General features: G+C 39.3%; 1 protein-coding gene across 4 annotated transcripts; it reads right to left on the reverse strand.

The window, feature by feature from the left end:
• Nucleotides 1-7,570: 7,570 nt before the first annotated feature.
• On the reverse strand, nucleotides 7,571-15,802 carry LOC116652528 (uncharacterized). 4 transcript variants are annotated; one of them, XR_014939203.1, is made up of 3 exons: nucleotides 15,427-15,482; nucleotides 8,687-8,759; nucleotides 7,571-8,440 (listed from the first exon to the last, which is right to left on the reverse strand). XR_014939203.1 is itself a non-coding variant. In XM_085528377.1 (2 exons), the coding sequence occupies exon 2, from the start codon at nucleotides 13,946-13,948 to the stop codon at nucleotides 13,343-13,345; it is 606 nt and encodes a 201-aa protein (XP_085384503.1). In that variant the 5' UTR covers nucleotides 13,949-14,049; nucleotides 15,427-15,484; the 3' UTR covers nucleotides 13,105-13,342. The 4 variants fall into 4 exon arrangements, 2 of the variants coding, with proteins under 2 accessions (XP_085384503.1, XP_085384504.1); XR_014939202.1 differs by lacking the exon at nucleotides 8,687-8,759 and having other exon boundaries at nucleotides 15,427-15,802; XM_085528377.1 differs by lacking the exons at nucleotides 7,571-8,440; nucleotides 8,687-8,759 and adding an exon at nucleotides 13,105-14,049 and having other exon boundaries at nucleotides 15,427-15,484.
• Nucleotides 15,803-17,156: the final 1,354 nt, after the last annotated feature.

Consider the following 17,156-nt stretch of genomic DNA (forward strand, 5'->3'; position numbering starts at 1 on the left):
TGGCTAAAGAGCTAAGGGAACTAATATATGATTGACATGTAAAAGAAAGACAAAAACACAGCAGAAAAGAAAAATGTATTACTTTAATTCTTTCACTCCAGAGAAAATCCTGGAGTCTGGAGCTTCTTTAGATGAACTGCCAATAAAACCTACATTTTACAAATCAAAAGGGAAATATGAACAAATTCCTGAAATGAACTATTTTGAAATGCTTGAGATCCAAGGAGGTGCTTGGTTTCTTCAACACATTGTCACTCCTATTCTGGCTCCTTCTATCTGCTGCTATTTATCTTGTGATTACAGACATACAGAACCTTTCTATATATGTGTAATATATACATATACATATACATATACATATATATGCATGTTCTATATATATGTAATATATACATATATATACATATATGTGAGTATGTGTGTGTGTGTGTGTGTATATATATATATATATATATATTTATTTTTTTTTTCTAAAAATGGTTTTATTGACACTATAATTAAGAAGTTCATCCAGCAGGTCCTAAAGCTCAGGTGCTCTGACATTACACTAGGCATCTCTGATGGGTGTGGAAGGTGGGCACTTGACTCACAGCCTTGTTATAGCCTTGTTACCAGCTCAAGATAACATTAACTCAAGACTTAGAAAATTAATGAGATATGAAAATGGTGAACTATCAAGTGGTCAAATGGGATAATAGCATTTGAAGAACCACGTTAAATAACTGAGAGCAAAACAAGAAATACCATTGCAATCCTTTAGAAACCCTTTGCACCTGGTAACATAAATCTTGTTTCCTAAATACATATCTAGTCATTTTTTCACAGAATTGTTATAGCATGGCTTAGATTGGAGGGGGTCTTAAAGATCATGTAATTTCAAACCCCCTGCCACGGGGAGGGTTGCCAGCCATTTCATTAGGCTGCCCAGGATCTCAACCAACATGTCCTTGAGTGCCTTCATTGACAGGGCATCCACAACATCCCTGGGCAGACTGTGCCAGTGCCTTACTACCCTCTGAGTAAAAAAAATTCTTCCTAACATCTGACATCTAACAAAAATCTCCCTCTTTTAGTTAAAAGCCATTTCCCCTTCTTCTATTGCTATCAGACCGTGTAAAAATTGGTAACCCTCCTGCCTATAGGCTCTCTTCAAGTACTGAAAGACTGCAGTGAGGTGCCCCCAGCCCTTCCCTTCTTTAAATTTCTTTCAGTAAATTTTACAAGAAGACTAAGATAAGGGCATCAGAGATGCTCAGAATTCTGAAGTGATTTTCTGACAAATTAACGAAACAAGTCTGGATGATTCTGGAGGGTAAAAGACAATGAATGTATATCTGTAAGACTATAAGCAATATTGAAAGGGTGAAAAGGAAAAGCTTCCTTGCACTTCACTGTTCTGCCAGAATTAGGTAAAAACTTATTGAATTCATGGGCAATAACTTGAAAGCAAATAAAAATAAATTTATTTTTTTATATCACATGTAGCTGTAATTTATACTGCTAATTACCACAGTAGACTATGGAGCAGAGATTTTGAAAATATCATTCATCTGTGGCTATTAAAAACAGAACGTATACCCACACCATGCTGTAGGTTCACAGTGCTGTGCTGTGCAGTGACCCTCTGAAGAATGTTGTAGCAATTCCTGATCATTGCTGGGCTGGGCATGGAGGATGAAATCCACTACCAAATTTAACCTTGCTCCTCACGTTTCTATATAAAGCAGCTCAGTGAGTGTGCATAATACTTGTAATGAATAGCCTTCATTATCATAATTTAATCAGAAGAAATTGTCAAGTAGCTACATACAGATTCACAACTATTAATCACAGAATTCAAACATTCCAAAAATTTCTGACAATGTTTATGATTTTTTGTTCAATATTTTAATGTTTAAAAAATTCCCTGAAGTTAATGATACTGTTAAAAGCAATTCAAAGTTACATACAGACCTCATAAACTGCTTTAGACAATATGAAAAAAAAGAACAACAACAACAAAAAAAAAACAAACACAAAACAAAACAACAACAAAAAATACTGGAATATAATAAGGTCATATCTCTTCTGTGTAAATAAAAGGCAATGGAACAATAATAAAACATACACATATTCCAATGCAGACAAAGTTTTGCTTAACTAAATTCCCCATAAATGTATATTTTTTTATTTCAGCACATGCAAAATCACATCGCTGATTGTAGCTTAAAAAATTGAAGAATAAAAAAGAAAAATCCCTCTTCTGTAAGTAAGTTAAGTGAGACATACATCTGAGAGAAGATATATGGACAATGAGGATGGAAGATGGCTGTGCATTCCCAGCATCTCTTAGATGAAAATCCTACTTTCATGGCAGCTGCTGAGACCACCTTCATCCTGAGCTGTGCTGGAGAATAATGTTGGAAACCCAGCTGCTTGCCCTGTGGAATTTAGATGCTGTTATAAATAAGTAAAGATATCCTCACACAGAATAGTGACCTCATTCATGTTTCTTCCAAGGATCCAAAGTGTTCACTTCAGAGAACAGTGTAGAGGCAGAGCTATGGACAGAAGTAGGCAGAGCTATGGACAGAAGTCTCCCATAAGTGACACTTCTCCCAGAAGTGACAGCGTACTATAGACAATGCTGTTCTGAGCAATGACAGAGCCAAAGGGCATGGAACTGGAAGAGAATTATGGCTGTCGTTTTCATGATTTGTTTTCTCTGTACGACTTTTATTTTAACTATAAATTTACCACTTTCACTTTTCAAATGGCAACTATCAAGGTTTGGAGGGGAACTGAGGAATCATGCATACACAGATACCATGTTAATTATGTTCTGTTTATTCCACAGCAATTTTAGGAATATAAAACCCTTCTCATTAGTTTTCTGAAAACCTTTACATTTAACACTTTCATGAAACTTAGGGTATGAATGTTATGTGTTTATGCGAAACTAGATATTGTCTTGTTAAAAGCGTGTTAAAATCATTACTAAAACAATTCCTGAATATTTGTTCTGAATCCTGGCAACACTTTAATGGCAGTTGTCTTGGAAACTACACATCTATCACAGTCATGGATAACCTGTGCAATAGCATCCATAGTTAAGTCCACCACTCGGTCTCTAGCCCAATTTTATGTTGCATCTCTTCCTTGTTGGCCTGAGGTCTCATTGGTCCACTAAGCTAGAAATAATTCACTCTTGTGTTGCCAGTCCAAGTCTATTTGAGCCACTTCAATTTTGGAGGCTCGATCTACCTGATGGTGACATGACATCTGTTACAGGGTTAATTACACACATCAAATATTATCATTTCCCCACATCTCCTATGAGATAGAGAGCCTGCTAGAATGATGAGTGGCTCTGTATGGTAGACAAAGGAGTAAATGTAAATTTTATTCAGTGGGTAGAAAGATCTGTTCCTGATTCATACTAGAATAAGTTGAAAGACCTTTCAGCTGCAATATTATTCACTAAGATTTGTGAGCAATATGAAGAAAAAAGAAATCTACACATTCTGCAAAAATTTTCTTAAGCTGAGAGAACTCCTGTCTACTATGATATTTTTAATTAGTCTGAACTGGTGGTGTGTGTGTGATGACATGTAAATGGGCATATTAATAAAGCTCCATTCTTGATGAGACCTATTCTCTGCTTATTGTAAATAGTGCTAGGGCTTCTTGGGCCAATGGTCCTACATCATTTGAAACTTCTGAATTTTAACCAAGTCACTTTTTCAGTACAGAGAGGGGACAAGATTCCTTTTGATATCATATCAGGGAGCCATCTGTTTAGTTTGACAGAATCAAAAGAATACTGGAAGAAATATTTGAAAGATCGTCCACTGTTTGCAATTAAATACAACAGAGCAGAGTTCAAAGGTGACATACCAAGATGCAATTAAGGCTATGGGCAGACTCAAACAAGCAATTAGTTGAGAAAGATAACAAATTTAAACTGGAGCTAATCTATTGATTGTGTCACTTCATCACTGCTCATTGTTTCTTTAGAAGTTCTGCAACATACATCCCACATTGATCTCTGTACTTGTGTCACTGAAATATGGAATACCAGATTACAAAGGCTAAGGCCACTGTTCTTCCCAAACCATTTGCTTCTGCTCCTGCTAACTGACTTTATTCTGGGGGTTGTGTCCTACATGTGGGGCATGAAGCTGCAGCTAGTTGTTTACTGTTTGCCTTCAGTCACCTTAGAGCATATTCATGTTAATCAGTCAGTGCAAAGGCTGACATCTTTTCAATTTACACTCACATCACTATAAAATTATATGCCCTTCTCTCCACATGAGATACAACTCATGCATAAGCCGGCAAGGAACAAATTGCAGGATGTCTGTAACAAAGGTATTCACAGTGAAGATGGAGGCTGACTGACTGATAGAATATCAGGACATGCAAAGTGAAGGAGTCAAACATTTACTCTGGGTAGATTCTGACACCACAACTCATGGCATTGCCTACTCTGTGACTTAGGACAAAACAACAACAAGGTTGCCAGAGATATATATAGGGAGGATGTATACGGGAGGTATTGCTAAGTCTCCCTTTGGTATCAGCTGTATAGATATGTGGGCAAATAATATGGAGATAAGGAGAACGCTCTGGCAGAGAAGGCAGTTATGTATGTATTGTGAATTTAAACACCACAGTCCTCTCTGAATAGCTTTTCCCTACTACTTGGAAGTCTGCTGCATAAAGCCTTCGGTTTTTTTTTTTTTTTTTTTTTTTGAAATTTGACTTCATTGTTCTTATAGACATTAAACCAGCTGAAAAGGTGTGACATTATTGGTCATCCTTGCTTTCCAAAATACTTTTCCAAAAAAAAAACAACCACAAAACAACTCACTACATTACTGATACGGAGAACATTATGACTGATACAGTGTTACTGAACCACAACTGCTTCGGTTGCTGAGCCAGTTTCCATTCAAAAAGGTGTGGCTGTCAGGCAAAGTCAACAGGGGTTGGAAAAAGTGAAATGTCACTGCCATTTTCAAGAAAGGGAGAAAGGAGGACCTGGGAAACTACGGGCCAGAGAGCCTCACCTCTGTGCCTGGGAAGATCATGGAATAGATCCTCCTGGAGGACATGGTAAGGCCCTTGAGGGATAAGCTGGTGATCCAAGACAACCAGCATGTCTTCAGCAGGGGAAGGTCATGCCTGACCAGACTAGTGGCCTTCTGTGCTGGAGTGATAGCATCAGAGAACAAATGGAAGGCAACTGATGTAGTCTACCTGGCCTTGTACAAGGCCTTTGACATGGTCCCTCAGCACATCCTTATCTCTAAATTGGAGAGAGATGGATTTGAAGGATGGACTATTTGGTGGAAAAGTAAATGATTGGCAAGTCACAGCCAGAGGGTTATGCTTAATGGCTCTATATCTAGGTGGAGGCCAGTAATAGGCAGTGTTCCCCAGGGATCAGGGGAATCCTTGTGAACATAATGATAGTGATAGGACAAGGGTAAATGGTTTTAAACTAAAGGAAGGGAGATTTAAATTGGTTTTGAGGAAGTTATTTACTGAGAGAGTGGTGAGGTGCTGGAACAGCTGCCCAGAGATTTTGTGGATGCCCAATCCCTGGAGTGCTCAAGGCCAGGTTGGATGAGGTCCTGAGTAACCTGATCTAGTACTTGATGTAGCAGATAGAAACCCTACCTGTGGAGGAGGCTGGAACTTGGTGATTTTTGAGGTCCCCTCCAATCCAAGCCAATCCATTATTCTATGATTCTATGATTATTTTTCTCCAGTATTTTTCCCGCTGCTTTATGCTTCTTAACTAATCTGCTTTTCAAGTAAATGGGAGATAAGATATTTAATGAGTAAAAAGATAATATTTTTTAAACAGTTTAAAATGTGAAATGTAAAACGACACAACTGGATACTATTAAAATACAGAGAAGATAATTAGAGGTGGCAACAACTTCTGTATAAAAACACCCAGAGTGGACTAAGAAGTAGAATTTATCATCAGAAAGAGGTAATGACTGACTGCAAAATGTGATAGAAACCTTTAAAAGCTGTATTACTTGGAAAAGATGCAAATGAAATGATGGCTCACGGTTAATACAACATAAAAGCTAGGAAGCATGTAGCAAAAATTATCTGGCAGAAACCTTGAAGGTGCCAAAAGTAGGGAAGAAAAGAGGCATTTACCAGCACCATTATTCTTCATGGTAAAAGCGTACAATATGAAAAATATGTACAATAAAAACATTAAAAAAATAAAAAAGATTCACCAGGAGACACATTAGTAGTCAGTGGATATGATGGTTTATGTCTTCCCAGTGGCTGGCTGACAACAAAACAAGAACTGCTTTAGCTTTTTTCCTCATACATTTCCCTTCTTTAAATGAAACTGGTTGCAATCAGTAATAGAAAAAAGAGCTAAAAAGAGCCTGACATCATTACTGAATTATCACAGTCAAAGAACTTTATCATATTCATTCCTGAGTTATGGTATAAAAAGAATTTTTGCAATGAAGCATTTCCAGTGTATTGCACAAACTGGCTAAAGTCTGTTAACATCAACAACTACAAATGTTTTATCAGAATTGGAGAGTACAGCACACTGCTTGCAATACACATAAGTAACAGACACTGAATATCTAGTTTGCTTTTACATCACTTTCAATACACTTCTTTTGCTCTGTTACTGTTATTCTGAGGTCCTTTTAGTTCTCACTGTATTTTGAAGAAATGGAATAACTGAAGAATTAGAAGAGTAATTATTCCTCTACTAAGAGAAGAATTCATTAGAATTCATAGAGGCCTTGGGGGTTCTGGTGAATGAAGAGGCAGACGGATAAAAGTTGGTTGTGTGTGCTTGCAGCCTGGAAAGCCAATTGGATCCTGGGCTGCAGCAGAAAGAGAAATGAGTGGCAAGGGAGGTGATTACCCTCAAGAGACCCCAAATGACATTTTGTACCCAGGTGTGAGGGCAACGGGGCAAGGAGAACATAGCTGTTAGAGCAGGTCCAGGGGATAACCATGATAACGACCAGAAGGCAGGAGCATCTCTCCTACTATGACATGTTGAGGAAGCTGGGCTTGCTCACCCTGGAGAAAGATCTAGAGAGAACTCATCACAGTTTTCCAGTACATAAAAAACTATAACCAGCTTATAAATAGGAGAGAGAGACTGATTTCTTACACAATCATACAGAGACAGGACAAGGGACCTGGAGACAGGACCCTGGTGTGCTATGAAAACCAGGTAGACTTAATATGGTGCTTTATTCTGGTATGGATTTTCACTTGCAAGCTTCTGAAATAAGCATGTGATGGGGTAGTATTTTTATATACAACATTTTTTGGTTGTTATTCATTTGCTTGCCTTTTCTATTATTTTTTTTTTTCTTTTTTCTTTTTTTTTCAGGTAATGAGATTTGATTTGAACCACAAATAACTACAGATCCTACACCAATGGGAGTGTAGTCAGAAACATGTTTTTAGTGGTGTTCAGTATCCCAATAAAGCAAACTTCTGCAGATATGTATTGCCAGAAGTAATTTATTTGCCCCTAGGGAGCAAAGATATCAACATACCTTCAGACTTTCTAGGCTCTAGCATAGGGCATAATTGTGCCAGATTTTAATCATGAGTTGCTGCAAATGTGCTGCTAGGTAGGCTATACCATAATATCTGGTTAACAATGGTAACTACTGCCTTTCTTTGTCAATTCCTTACTTCTCCTTCTAAATCCCTCTAAACATCTGAAACTTTCATTGATTTATTTCTTTTCTTGAAGGGTGTTATACCACTCATGGAGGAATTTTTGCTCATTTTGGAATACTTTTCTCTGTCTATATAGGATCATCTTGTCATCTTGAAGTGCCCTATTCTCTCTTAGAAGGTGACGTTGCTGAGCAGCAAGGGCATTTTTTTCATCACAGAGAGCTTTCTTTTTTCCCTCGAAGACTCTGTTGCACTCTTGAAGAAACCTGGCCTTTTCTTCCTCCCATAGAGCTAAAAGCTCTTCCCACCGAGCTTTGACCTGCATCTCACGCACCATTTCCTGTACTCTGAGAACTCTGTCCTCTTCCCAGTGGGCACTAGATCCCGGTGGGAAGAATTCTCGCCATTTCTCATAGAGTTTTTCTTCTAAAGAGCGTATATACTTCTCCTGAAGATTTCTGTTCTGTTCCCAAAGAGCTTTATTCTGTCTTAGGATTAGTTGATTCTGTTGACAATAAGCTTTGTTCTCAACACACAAGAATCTGTTCTCTTGCTGAAGAATTTGATTCTGTTCCCGAAGTCTCTGATTGTCCTTCCGGACTCCTTGGTTAAACTCTATGACAGATGGAGGCGGTAGTGAACTGATATTGGTTAAAGACTCCTCTTCCTTTGTGTCAAACATTTCGTCACTTTACTGCACCATCTGTGGGTTGTGCTACGGTCCAGGTAGGCAATTCAACCTTTTATATTCAATAATCTGGGGAAGTAAAATATCATCAGGCTCTTGTTTGAAGAGCATATAAATAAATAAATAAATAATCAGTCCACAATGTAAACTAGAAATAACGGCCATTCTAACATTTGACAAGTATTGAGTAATTTTCCTTGCCCAGAAGTACACACAAATAATAAATTAAAATCAATGAGACTGAATTCATTATATGGGAAATAACCTTAAAAGTTTAGCATCTTGAAAGTTTGGAAATCTATCTCATAAACATACCAAGTGGAATGCATTCTTGGTGAAATCCAGAATATTTATAGTTATCCTTAGTTATCATGTTCTTTGTTTTTTCCTTAAAACAAACAAACAAACAAACAAACAAATAAATAAATAAATGTTCTTTCATTAAAAAAAAATAAAAATCTATTCCATTTGTCTAATAAATTAAGAAGTCTGTTGGTCACTGCTGGGGGTGGGAGGAATGGATCTGCCACTGTTCCTCCTGGGGGAAGCTGGGTTTGACCCTTCAGATAGATCTTATGAAATTACTGCTTGCAGCTTGACAGCTGGAAGCGTGCTCCCTCCAAGATCCCAAATCACATAATCACAAGGTTGGAAAGGGCCTACAAGAGCATCCAGTCCAACCATCCTCCCATTACCATTGCTACCACAAGCCACTAAACCATCTCTCATTGCTTCTCATCCAGATGCCTCTTGAACACTGCCAGACATGGCGACTTCACCACCTCCCTGGGCAGGCCATTCCAGTGCCTGATCACTCTCTGAGAGAAAAAGTTTTGCCTTATGTCTAGTCTGAACCTCCTCTAGTACAACTTGTGGCCATTTCCTCAGGTCCTGTTTGTTGCCTGGGAGAAGCAGCCAAGCCCCTCCTCATTGCAACCTCCCTCCAGGTTGTTATAGATTGCAATGAGGTCTCCCCTGAGCCTCCTCTTCTCCAGGCTAAACTATCCCAGCTCCCTGAGCCGCTCCTCATAAGACTTGTGCTCCAGACCCCTCACCAGTTTCGTTGCCCTTCTCTGGACACATTCCTGGGCTTCAATGTCAATCTTGTAGTGAGGAGCCCAAACCACAGTACTCCAGATGCAGCCTCACTAGCTAGCACGGGGAGATGATCTGCTCCTGCTGGTCACATTTTTTCTAATGTGGGCCTGAGCGCCATTGGCATCCTTGGCCACCTGGGCACACTGTTGGCTCATGTTCAGCCGAGCATCGACCGACACCCCCAGACCCCCTTCCTGTTCACAGCCATCCAGCCACTCAACCCCAAGCCTATAGCGCTGCTTGGGGTTATTGTGGCCAAAGTGCTGGACCCAGCACTTGGCCTTGTTGAATGGCATCCCATTCACCTCAGCCCAGCCATCCAGATCCCTCTGTAGAACCTCCCTACCCTCAGGCAGATAACACTTTCTCCCAACTCACTGAGGATACACTCCATCCCCTCATCTAGGTCATCAATGAAGATGTTAAACAAGATGGGCCCTAGTACCGACCCTTGGGGGACACCACTTGTAAGGGTTGTCAGCCGAAACAAACTCCATTAACCACTACCTGCTGGGCATGGTCCTCTAGCCATTTCCTTACCCAAGTAAGGGTATGCCTGTCCAGGCCAGGGGGTGCCTGTTTCCCCAGGAGAATACTGGTCTAGGTAGACTACATCAACAGTCTTACCCTCATCTACCAGTCTGGTCACCCAGTAGTAGAAGGAAATGTGGTTGGTCAAGCACGACCTGCCCTTCATTTGTCTGTGCTGGCTGGGTCTGATCCCCTGGATGCCATGCGTGTGCTGTGTGATCTCACCCAAGATGATTTGCTCTATAACTTTCCCTGGTACTGAGGTCAGGCAGATGGGCCTGAAGTTCTCTGGATCCACCTTACCACCCTTCCTGTAGATGGCCATCACATTTGCAAGCCTCCAATCCTCTGAGACTGCTCCAGTTAACCAGGAGTGCTGATAGATGGCTCAGCAACCACCCCCTCCAGCTCCCTCAGCACCAGAGGGTGGAACCCATCCAGTCCCATGGACTTGTGGCAGCCCAGGCTCTTTAATTATCTCCACCTGAATCACTGGGGGTCTATTCTGCATATCATCCCAGACTTTCAGATCAGGGCATGAAATGACCTGAGCATAACTTGCCTGTCCATTATGGGCTTGTTGCCCATGATGGATGCATTGATGTAGACGCACTTCAGCAAAGTCATCTGTCTCACTCCCAGCTCAAGCATCATTCCCCTAGGCACAACTCTGTGTTGTCCCCTTCCCCCATCATAGCTAATTTAAAGTTCTTTCAATAAGCCCTGATAGCTCCTGCACTAGGATTTGTTGGGGTGGGTTTAGGTGGGTTCCATTATTCATGGACAGCAGGCCAGGGGCTGAGTAAACTACCCATAGTCAAAGAACCCAAAGTTAATGGCTCAGCACTAGCCTCTGAGCCAATTATTCATTCCTTGTGCTTTCCAAAACCACTCTATGTACCTCAGTGCCCCTGGAGATACTGAACAAAAAAAGTCTTGAAGTCCCACTCCTTCAACTAACCACCCTAAACCCCTGAAATCTCTTTTACAAAGTTCATAGGCTTCTCTGAGCAATTTCATCACTGTCTATTTGAACTATGAGTAGTAGAAAATAATCAGTGGGCCGAACCAGCTTTGAGAGTATCCTGGTTATGTCCCTGACCCAGGCCCCAGGAAGGCAGCACTAACTGAACCCCCCTGTTCTCAGAAGGCAGCAATAATGCTTACTCACCTGGTATGCCCTGTGACTAGCCAGCTAAGACACTTAGAGCACCTCCTGCCTCCCAAAGCTATTTAAAGCTTATTATCAGGTGTGAATGTTAAGGGCAGGTGTTTAAACTGTGCTGCTAATGTGCCAACTTCACCCCTGCTGACTCAGCATCCCAACCACAAGCTTCCAGCTCCCCAGCACAAATGCAGCACTGTTGCTAGCTTCAAAAAAAGCCTTAAAAAGAACTTTTATTGTTGGCCCTTTTTACTCCAGATCTTTTGCTTAGTGCTGTCTCACCTGCTCTGAAGCTAGTCTCCACTGCAGCGTATACTTATGTGACAAAAATATACATACATCTATAACGTTTTTTAGAGGTAGAATTACTGTATCCCTCTGTTTGGACTCTGTCATTCAAATTAAAAGGACAATTATGTATTTTTTTAATTTGATTTGTTTATGCCTTATATTCCCAGTCATGGGAATGTTATATTGTTTACACTGGATTAAAAGTATGGATCAAGAAGCAGTCTAAAAAGATTAACTTTTACACATCACTATAAAAATATGGTAGTGTAACATCAGGGATGTTTTAGATGTATACCTGTTGATTGCAAGGAAGCATTAAACAATTGGCCAATGTGCCACTTTATCCACATACTTTATATATCAGACTAAAACCGTATGTGTATATAATGAAGACATCTCCAGAGGTTATGAGGTGGAACCAAACTGATTCATTAGTTTCACTGGGATGAGGTCACTATCCCACAAGTATAATGGTTTGGTTACTGTCTTTTCTTTATGATTAAATAAAAAGCATTAAAAATTTAAAGAAGTTTTGTTACTATAATACAATATACAATTATTAACTATGTTATATTACATGAGGGCTGCTATGAAAATAATGCCTTCTATTTTATTATCTTGTCCCATGACAGAAGAGGCTGAAGATGCTGGAGACTGGAGGAGGATCAGGGGAGACATTATTGCTCTCTATAACTTCCTGAAGGGAGGTTGTAGTGAGCTGGGGGTCGGCCTCTTCTCTCGTGTTGTTAGTGATAGGACCACAGGGAATGGTTTCAAGCTGGGGCTGGTGAGATTCAGGCTGGACATCAGGAAGTATTACTTCTCAGAAAGGGTGGTCAGGCACTGGAATGGACTGCCCAGGGAGGTGGTGGAGTCACCAACCCTGGAGGTGTTCAAGGAACAACTGGATGTTTTGTTGAGGAACATGGTTTAGTGGGAGCTATTGATAATAGGTGAGCGGTTGGACTGGTTGATCATTTAGGTCTTTTACAACCTTGGAGATTCTGTGATTCTATGGTATTGATGTTGGAGGTCTGGCAGTAGAAGCTGAACCTTTCTGCCAATATTCCATTACATTCTGTTGCCATGCAAATAAATAAGTCTTTTAGTGATGACTCTGTGATTCTGTGCTCACATACATTTCCTAAGAGATACTGATATTATAAGAAGGTTACACACTTAGTCACACAGTGCTGTAGTTATGTCAAAAACACTATACTTGTAAAAAAAACAAAGGTCCAGATACTTGAAAATAAGGTTAAGTGATAAAGATTGGTTTTTAACAGCCTGCTTATGGCTAGGCCCAGATGCAGCAGATGGGTTGTACCCACAGAATGAAGTATTGACCCTGGTGTGCTACGAAAACCAGGTAGACTTAATATGGTGCTTTATTCTGGTATGGATTTTCACTTGCAAGCTTCTGAAATAAGCATGTGATTGGGTGGTATTTTTATATACAACATTTTTTGGTTGTTATTCATTTGCTTGCCTTTTTTATTATTATTTTTTTTTTCTTTTTTTTTCAGGTAATGAGATTTGATTTGAACCACAAATAACCAAGGCTACAGATCCTACACCAATGGGAGTGTAGTCAGAAACATGTTTTTAGTGGTGTTCAGTATCCCAATAAAGCAAACTTCTGCAGATATGTATTGCCAGAAGTAATTTATTTGCCCTTAGGGAGCAAAGATATCAACATACCTTCAGACTTTCTAGGCTCTAGCATAGGGCATAATTGTGCCAGATTTTAATCATGAGTTGCTGCAAATGTGCTGCTAGGTAGGCTATACCATAATATCTGGTTAACAATGGTAACTACTGCCTTTCTTTGTCAATTCCTTACTTCTCCTTCTAAATCCCTCTAAACATCTGAAACTTTCATTGATTTATTTCTTTTCTTGAAGGGTGTTATACCAATCATGGAGGAATTTTTGCTCGTCTAGGATAGCTCTTCTCTGACTATGTAGGACCTCCCTTTCATCTTGAAGTGCCCTATTCTCCCTTAGAAGGCAAAGTTGCTGAGCAGCAAGGGCATTTTTTTCATCACAGAGAGCCTTCTTTTCCTCCTCGATGCCTTTGCTGTATTTTTGAAGAAACTTGGCTTTGTCTTCCTCCCACAGAGCTAAAAGCTCTTCCCACCTAGCTTTGTTCTGCATAACAAATGCCATTTCCTGTACTCTGAGAACTGTATCCTCTTCTCTGCAAGCTTTAAATCGTAGTTGGAAGAATTCTCGCCATTTCTCATAGAGTTTTTCTTCTGAAGAGCGTATATACTTCTCCTGAAGATTTCTGTTCTGTTCCCAAAGAGCTTTATTCTGTCTTAGGATTAGTTGATTCTGTTGACAATAAGCTTTGTTCTCAACACACAAGAATCTGTTCTCTTGCTGAAGAATTTGATTCTGTTCCCGAAGTCTCTGATTGTCCTCTATGACAGATGGAGGCGGTAGTGAACTGATATTGGTTAAAGACTCCTCTTCCTTTGTGTCAAACATTTCGTCACTTTACTGCACCATCTGTGGGTTGTGCTGCGGTCCAGGTAGGCAATTCAGCCTTTTATATTCAATAATCCGGGGAAGTAAAATATCATCAGGCTCTTGTTTGAAGAGCATATAAATAAATAAATAAATAATCAGTCCACAATGTAAACTAGAAATAACGGCCATTCTAACATTTGACAAGTATTGAGTAATTTTCCTTGCCCAGAAGTACACACAAATAATAAATTAAAATCAATGAGACTGAATTCATTATATGGGAAATAACCTTAAAAGTTTAGCATCTTGAAAGTTTGGAAATCTATCTCATAAACATACCAAGTGGAATGCATTCTTGGTGAAATCCAGAATATTTATAGTTATCTTTAGTTATCATGTTCTTTGTTTTTTCCTTAAAAGAAAAACAAGTGTTCTTTCATTAAAAAAAAGAAGAAAGAGAGAAAGAATGAATGAATGAATGAAAGAAAGAAAAAAAGAAAGAAAGAAAGAAAGAAAGAAAGAAAGAAAGAAAGAAAGAAAGAAAGAAAGAAAGAAAGAGAGAAAGAGAGAAAGAGAGAAAGAGAGAAAGAGAGTAAGAGAGAAAGAGAGAAAGAGAGAAAGAGAGAGAGAAAGAGAGAAAGAGAGAAAGAGAGAGAGAGAGAAAGAAAGAAAGAAAGAAAGAAAGAAAGAAAGAAAGAAAGAAAGAAAGAAAGAAAGAAAGAAAGAAAGAAAGAAAGAAAGAAAGAAAGAAAGAAAGAAAGAAAGAAAGAAAGAAAGAAAGAAAGAAAGAAAGAAAGAAAGAAAGAAAGAAAGAAAGAAAGAAAGAAAATCTATTCCATTTGTCTAATAAATTCAGAAGTCAGTTGGTCACTGCTTGGGGTGGGAGGAATGGATCTGCCACTGTTCCTCCTGAGCAAAGTTAGGTTTGACCCTTCAGATAGATCCTATGAAATTACTGCTTGCAGCTTGACAGCTGGAAGGGGGTTCCCTGGGCTCTCTCTGAGATCCCAAACTGCTTCAGGGGGTCCTTCCCTGTCATCTGGATCTCTTTTCAATAGAAAATCAAACTTCTTCTTATGAACTCATAGCTGGCTCTCTTGAGTGCCTCAGTCCACTCCTGGCAATGCTTGACAAAACATATGTTGCTCTAGAACAGTCACCTTAATTACAATTGAATTTGCTATTCATTTTGTTTTTATTTTAACTACCTTGATCTGGACTGGGGATGGCCTTGAATTTAAGCCAAGTTTTATAGAATCACAGAATTTCAAGGTTGGAAAGGGCCTACAAGAGCATCCAGTCCAACCATCCTCCCATTACCATTGCTACCACTAAACCACTAAACCATCTCTTGTAGCTCCTCATTCAGATGCCTCTTGAACACTGCCAGACATGGCGACTTCTCAACTCACTGAGGATACAATCGGTTGTTCTGAGAGTGTAAGTATCTGTAGAGTATCAAGTATGATAAATGAAGGAGATCATATGGCACTTACTGTTGTGTTATCCTTGAATCACTCAGCCATCTGGCATATGGTGGCAGATCCGTTAGCCATGTCATTCCAGAACTCACAGCACGGGTGATGTAACAAAATGCCTCTGGTGACCACAAAAGTTCCATTCTTCTGAAAAGTATTTGCTATTATAGCAGATATGTCTGTATCTTTTTTTGGTTGCTGTTGTTACATAAGAGGTTTAGCTTTAGCTGTTCACCACTTCAAGTTCAAAAGAACAACGAGTGACACCTGACTCACCCAAAATGAAAACACAAAAATGTATCTTAAAAACTTATAGGTAGGATATGTGTTTGGTCCTGTGAGCTGTTTTCTGAGGTAATTTTTTCTTTCCCAGCAAGGGGCACACAGCCATCACTTGGTGCTGATCAAATGTCAGTGATCTGCTAACCCTACGTGGGCTGCAAACAGGGCATGGGGCACAATGCAGTGCTAAACTCAAGTCACGGCAAACAATTTCATGCATGCTGATGCACTGGCTAAATACACTCCTGTGAACAGCAAAAAAATATGTAGTCATGCTTTCTGCTGTGATAAAGGAATCTGAGAACAGATTTCAAGATTGCTCCCCCAAAATATCAGTTTTTAGGGGATTTATTTCTGGCATCATTTTCAGTCAATATAAATGCATTTTGAATTTCCAATTGGAATGTATAGAGTTGCAATCAAAAATTTGATCATCATTTTCACATTTCAACAGCCTCTAAGCCCTTTCTAAAATTTTGATCGCAAGTTAGCACTGTCATATTATTAAGGCAAGGTAGGACTGCATAGTAAAATATTTGTCTGGCCAAATTGTGTGTTTTTCTGTCCTTTTTGCTTGTATTAACATTTTGTGTATTTGCTTACAATGTTGGCATCTCAAACTTGATGTAACCCATAGGCTCTCCAGGTGCCTGTGGTCCATGTGAGTAGAGAGGAGGTCACCAGACTCCTTCCTGGGGCATAGGAGAAGAGTTAGTAGTTAAAAAAAAAAAAGAAATAAATCTTCAAGAAACACTTTTTCTTTCAAATCTTTGTTTGCATGTGTATGTGCAATTATATGGCTTTCCCATGTTATCCTTCAAAGTAAGTGCAGGTGAACATTATAATGACAGCAAAGTTATGTTAGAACTGAAAGAGATGTTTTTTAATTTTAGCCTCCATTTGATATGGAGGAATTTGTTTCAGGTGCTTATACTTCATTGTGTTGCTGAACTGCCTGATCCTCATAGGACAATGCTCCCAAGCACATGGAGGCAAAATGGAGCTTGAGTACTGTTAGCCCAGCTACGGTCAGCAATATTATCATTTCCCCACATCTCCTATGAGATAGAGAGCCTGCTAGAATGATGAGTGGCTCTGTATGGTAGACAAAGGAGTAAATGTAAATTTTATTCAGTGGGTAGAAAGATCTGTTCCTGATTCATACTAGAATAAGTTGAAAGACCTTTCAGCTGCAATATTATTCACTAAGATTTGTGAGCAATATGAAGAAAAAAGAAATCTACACATTCTGCAAAATTTTTCTTAAGCTGAGAGAACTCCTGTCTACTATGATATTTTTAATTAGTCTGAACTGGTGGTGTGTGTGTGATGACATGTAAATGGGCATATTAATAAAGCTCCATTCTTGATGAGACCTATTCTCTGCTTATTGTAAATAGTGCTAGGGCTTCTTGGGCCAATGGTCCTACATCATTTGAAACTTCTGAATTTTAACCAAGTCACTT

This window comes from Coturnix japonica, chromosome Z (assembly GCF_054131305.1).
Source record: "Coturnix japonica strain WE chromosome Z, WE-NBRP24, whole genome shotgun sequence".
Lineage (NCBI taxonomy): Eukaryota > Metazoa > Chordata > Aves > Galliformes > Phasianidae > Coturnix > Coturnix japonica.